Source organism: Arachis ipaensis, chromosome B10, assembly GCF_000816755.2.
Source record: "Arachis ipaensis cultivar K30076 chromosome B10, Araip1.1, whole genome shotgun sequence".
NCBI classification, from domain to species: domain Eukaryota; kingdom Viridiplantae; phylum Streptophyta; class Magnoliopsida; order Fabales; family Fabaceae; genus Arachis; species Arachis ipaensis.
The window spans coordinates 98,637,491-98,643,341 of NC_029794.2; the positions used below are offsets into that span (position 1 = coordinate 98,637,491).

At 38.1% G+C, this 5,851-nt stretch overlaps 1 protein-coding gene across 1 annotated transcript; it reads right to left on the reverse strand.

Annotated features, from left to right (window-relative positions):
* Window positions 1,545-3,946, reverse strand: LOC107620837. The gene is made up of 3 exons (XM_016322944.1): window positions 3,217-3,946; window positions 2,557-3,050; window positions 1,545-2,171 (listed from the first exon to the last, which is right to left on the reverse strand). The coding sequence occupies exons 1-3, from the start codon at window positions 3,944-3,946 to the stop codon at window positions 1,545-1,547; spliced, it is 1,851 nt and encodes a 616-aa protein (XP_016178430.1).

Consider the following 5,851-nt stretch of genomic DNA (forward strand, 5'->3'; position numbering starts at 1 on the left):
TTGTATTGGTTAATGCTTGTAATAATATTTACATATATGTATGTATATATATGGATGTACTCTTTATGAGTTTCTGTAAGTTGTATGGTATGTATGGATGTACGTTGTATAGCAAAAGTATTTGTGGGAGCGGTTTTGCGATTTAAAGTTTTAAACAGGCTCATATTTTAGTATTAAATAGTATAAAAGTCGTCGTAATGTCCGAGCTATCAGAGTCGCGCAGTCGGAAGCATTAACTTTGGTAGTTAGGGTGTTACAAATGGTATCAGAGCCAGAACCCGGATCGATGTGCCAGCGAGGGCGCTGGACTCCCTTAGGGGGTGGATTGTAAGGCCCACATCAGTTGGAGAGGGGAACGAAGCATGCCTTATAAGGGTGTTGATACCTCTCCCTAGCATGACGCGTTTTGACGAGTGAGTGTGGGGGGCTTCGGCTAGCATCCCTTTCGTCAAAAGCAAAACCGTGAGACCTTGTGTGCCAAAACGGACAATATCGTGCTAGCGGGTGGTCTGGGCTGTTACAGTGCCAATCCTTGAACAGGTTTTATGTTGTTTCCTCCATAATCAACATAATGACTGCTTCACCAATTGTACTCCACTCTAGTTTCTCCCGCATTTTCTGGTCAACCTTCTCTATAATCTCTCCAAGCATCACTAAATACACTTAATATTTAATCATTTTAAGATAAATCATTAAAGTTGTTATTTTTAGTCATTTTTCTGCTAATATTAGTCATGTTTGAGAAGGAAAAAAATGATTATATATCATCCAAAAATAAGTCACATGTATGGATATTTGTTTTCCAATCCACACTTTAAAATCTTCCTTCTAAATATTCATTTCAATTTTTTTTTCAAAAACAACACCATTAACCCTCTACTTTTTAGCATAATAGTATAAAAATAGCGCTGCTCTTATGTTGTGCTAATTTATTTTTTAAGGAAAAATAGATTTTTTGTCTTTAAAATTTTAATTTATTTTAATTTTGTCTCTAAAATTTTAAATATGTTTCAATTATATCATTTTCTATTAACACCGTCAACGGAAATGATTTTATGACAATTAGATGATGACGTATTACTAACATGTGACAATTACGGTTGACATATTAGTGACACATTAGCGTAAAATTGTTACAGTATATATTGTGTCACTCAAGAGTAGAATTAAAATATGTTAAAATATTAGGAGTAGAATTGAAACCAAAAATGTTAAAGATAAAAACGAAATAAAATGTAAACATTGAGACTTTTGTTCCATAATTTTTGCTATTAAAAATCATATTGATAACATTTTTAAAATGTCACTTTTATTGAGACTCACTTTAATATAAGAATATTTTGTATTAAAAATAAAAATTATGATGAATATTTTAAAATATATTTAAATATTAAAAATAAAATTAAAATAAATTAAATATTTTAAAAATTTTAAGAATAAAAAGTATATTTTATTTTTATTTTGTGTGTGTTAATGAGTTTTTATTTTATTTTATTTTATTTTATTTTATTTTATTTGGTGAACAAAGGGGTCAAGGGACCAAACTACACTGAAACTATATTACAGGGATGAGCCACCCCAGAAACATCACCTAATAACAAAAATTCTATCCCAGCTGGAGGAGAGTTCCAGTATTGAGTGGAACAATTTTGCTCAAGACTAAAGTTAGCTAGCCAATCTGCACAAGCATTTGTTTCTCTGTAAGTGTGAACCATGTTAATTGTCCAATTCCTTTCCATAAGCTCTTGAATCCTACAGTATAGCATTGATCCATCATCTAGAAACTTCCTATTTTGAGTAACGCTGTTAATAACTGCTTGAGAGTCAATTTCTATTTTCACCTTCCTGAATCCCAGTGTCCAAGCCATCTCAAGCCCCAAATAAAGACCCCATAGCTCTGCCATATACGCTGAGCAAACTCCCAAATTTCTAGTAAAATCCATTACCCAACTTCCGTCACTATTCCTAATGAGGCCACCACATCCTGCTTTACCTGGGTTGTTCTTAGCTGCACCATCAGTGTTCACCTTAATCCACCCTTCAGGAGCTGGATACCATTTAATAATGGTTTCTCGACGAACTCTAGAATCATGCCTAGGAACCTGCTTGTTGATGGCTTTTCCAACCTCACAAGCATATTCTTGTATACTAATGTGTCCAGCAATAGGTCTCTTAAAGGGGTATTGAAAGATCTCTTGATTTCTCCAATTCCAAAACTTCCAGCATGCTATGAAAAATATGTTTATCCAGTTTTCTTGGTTGGAGAAGCCCAAATTATTACCAAGACTATTTTCCACCCAATCCATCAGTTCCATCCGAAAGAAAGTTACAATACCATTTTGTTTAATGAATTTCTTCCAGACGGGTTTAACAACATCACAGTCCCCTCAGAACATGCAAAGTGTCTTCTATTGTGTTTTCATAATGATGGAACATAGGCGAGCTACCATACCATTGGCTTCTTTTCTTGTTAGTGAGGATCCTGTCATGAGTAGCTTGCCAAATAAATAATTTCATTCGCTGCGGTCTTTTCCAGGCCCAAATGCATTTCCAAACTTCCCTTCTTTGAGATTGGATTCTATTGCTATAACAGTAAGCAGATTTAACAGAGAATCTTCCATCCATGGAGTGCTTCCAGGCTAATTTATCAGGTGGGTCAGAAGCTCTCGGAGGGGGATTAGCACAAATGCGTTGAATGCATTCATCCGGCAGGAGCTGTTTAAGATGTTCTATCTTCCATTCCCCTTCATTATTCACGAAATCGCATACATAGTTATCCTCATCTCCACTGGTAGCGCTTGGGAGTTTATGCTTTAAGAGATGATCCCCTATATTTAACCAGTCATCCTTCCAAAACTTGGTTGAACAACCATTGCCTACCCTATGCACCAAACTTTCTTGGATGATAGGCCACAATTGTGATAAACTTTTCCAAAGGGCACTACATCCTGATGTCGCTCTCACCGAAGGGGTTGAGTTAGAGATACCATACTTGCTATTGAGAGCTCTTACCCACAGCGCATTAGAATGATTGATCATCTCCCAACAAACTTTCAGGAGAAATGCCGTATTCATATGTTCAAGATTCTTGAATCCAAGTCCTCCTATCTCCTTGGGTAAACATAAAGTTCTCCAATTAATTAAGTGAGCTCTTCTGTGCTGCTCATTCGATCCCCATACAAAGGCTCTTTGTGCTTGTGCTATTTGATGACAAACCGCTTTTGGAATTCAACCATGTTGCATTTGGTAGTATGGCACCGGGGGTGATGGCTGATTGAGCTAGAACTACTCTTCCAGCCATTGAGAGACATTTCTGTTTCCAGCCCTTTAGCTTATTTTTTATTTTATCAAGGCTTTGCGCATGAGCTTGCCTTTTGTTTCTTCCTTCAAGGATATAGGCACCCAAGTACCTACCAATCTCTGCTGTCTCCATAAACCCAGAGCAGGCTGTGATGTCTCCATGAGTTGTAGTGTCTACATTCTTGGAGAAGTAAATATGGGTCTTCCGCGTGTTGACAATCTGATCTGAAGCCTCACAAAACCTTTGAAGACAGCCCATGATCTTCATCATTTGAGTTGATGATGCTTCTGCAAACAACATAAGGTCGTCCGCGAACATAAGATGGGATATGATAGGACCTCGTATTCGAAATAAGAAAGGTCTCCAGTCTCCCACCTCAACCATATCCTCAATAAGATGCGAAAGACGGTCCATACAGATAAAAAAAATATAGGGTGAAAGGAGGTCACCTTGTCGAATGCCACATGAAGGAATGAATTTGTCAGTTGCTTCTCCATTCCATAGAACTTGGAAACTGACCGAACAAACACACATCATGATGGCATCTATCAATTCTGGTGGGAGGGAGAAATCCCTTAAAGACTGCTCAATAAAATCCCAACTCAGATGGTCATAAGCTTTTTCTAAATCGATCTTAATGCCCATGTATCCCTTCCCTGATCTGATCCTTCTCGTTGAATGAATAATCTCATTAGCCACTATGATATTTTCCTATATTCGATGCCCTGGGATGAAACTGGTTTGGGCAGGAGAGATGCGCTCATTAAGAATAGGCTTAACTCTGTTTACAATAATCTTGGTAATAACTTTGTATGTGACATTGCGTAAAGTAATGGGGCAGAATTGGTTGATGAACTCTGGGTGTTCTATTTTCGGCACTAAAGCTAGAAGTGTGTTGTTAATAGTTCTAATCTCATCCGGCTTTGCCCAACATTTTGCAATAAACTCCTTTAGTTTATGCCCCACAATAGACCAATTATCCTTATAGAATCCCACAGGGAGCCCATCCTCCCCTGGAGCCTTAAGGGATCCCATAGCAAAAATAGAAGTCTCAACTTCTTCACTTGACACAAAGTTCCTTAACTGTTGAATCACTGCTCTATTCAACTTAGGATACCAAGTATTAGTATTGATATGGTAGTCCCGGTTAGTAATGTTTTGCTTAAAAAGACTCTTGTAATAGTTACAGATGTGGTCTCTTAGGTACCCCTGTTCCTCAATCCAATCCCCATTTTCTTGTCTGAGTTTGAGGATTTTATTACGCCACCTTTTGATAATTGTCTCAGTGTGGAAGTATTTTGTGTTTCGATCTCCCTCCACTATCCAGTTTTCTCTAGATTTCTGCAACCACAACACTTGTTCTTTATCCAGAATCTGTTCTAGTTCATTGCTCAAGTCAGCTTCAATATTATCTAAAAAGTCGTTCCTTCCATACCTTGGAGAATTTTGTAAGCCCCTTAGTCTGTTTAATAGAATTCTTTTTTGTCTGAAGATGATGCCGAAAACGAGTTGATTCCACTCCTTGATCTTCTCCATAAAGTTCTGAATATTTTTAGGGAGTGAGTAATCCATCTGCCAATTTTCCTTTAGAAAATCATGAAACTCCCTGTGTTGCATCCACATGTATTCGAATCTGAACGGTCTAGTCCCCTGATTCCTATTTTTGCCCTCACATCTTATTAACAGGGGATGGTGATCTGAGCAAACTCTGGGTAAAATCTTTACTACTGTGTCCTGAAAGCGCTGATTCCAATCAACATTACACAACGCCCTTCCAAGTGCTTGAAGATTCTACAACCATCTTCCCAGATAGGGCCTCTCCAGGTGAATCTGGTGCCACTGAATCCCAGGTCTATGAGATTACAAGCTTCCATCCATTCTTTGAACCTTCGAATTTGTACCATGTTAGGGGGGTGCCCCCTCTTTCTTTTCTGAAACATCCCCAATTTCATTAAAGTCTCCACAGAGAATCCAAGGGTGTTGCATAGAAGCAGCAACCTCTCCAAGAAATCTCTTCCCTTCCCTCCGAGTAGCTTCCTGCGGGCTTGCATAGACGATCATAAGCTCCCAGTGGCCAGCATTGTCTGAGATTTGAACATGAAGTGCTTGCTCATGTCGTCGAATCTCATTAATCTACAGACTAGCATCATTCCAAAGAAGCCAAATCCCCCCTGAATATCCTTGCGCGTCAACAATAATATGATAATTAAACACAACTCTTTTGATTGAGTTTAGAGCAGTGATTCCACTACAACGAGTTTCTTGAATAGCCACTAAATTAGGTTTATATTGAAGAACATATTCCTTTAGAGTTTTGGAGAAATTGGGGCCTGCTGCCCCTCTAGCATTACAGTAAAAAATAATCATAATCACAATATAAGGAGAAAATCCTGAGCCCCACAAAAAAACTCAAACGTATAAAAAAACAGGCCCAATTAGGCCATCTCCACATCTTTTCCTAACGGGGCAAATCTATTTTCCCAATTTATCACAGCTGCTATTCCTTCAGCCATAGCTTCATCCAAGTCTGACCCTGAGCAGTGCATACCT

Bases quoted from the DNA above. Each gene is read 5' to 3' on its own strand.
- LOC107620837 (XM_016322944.1), bottom strand. From the start codon at position 3,946: ATGGGCATTAAGATCGATTTAGAAAAAGCTTATGACCATCTGAGTTGG. The intron at 3,051-3,216 runs GTTTGTCATCAA...TTCTCCTGAAAG, and splicing joins ATGGTTGAATTCCAAAAGCG to TTTGTTGGGAGATGATCAAT. The intron at 2,172-2,556 runs GTTTGGAAATGC...TACCCCTTTAAG, and splicing joins TCCAATCTCAAAGAAGGGAA to AGACCTATTGCTGGACACAT.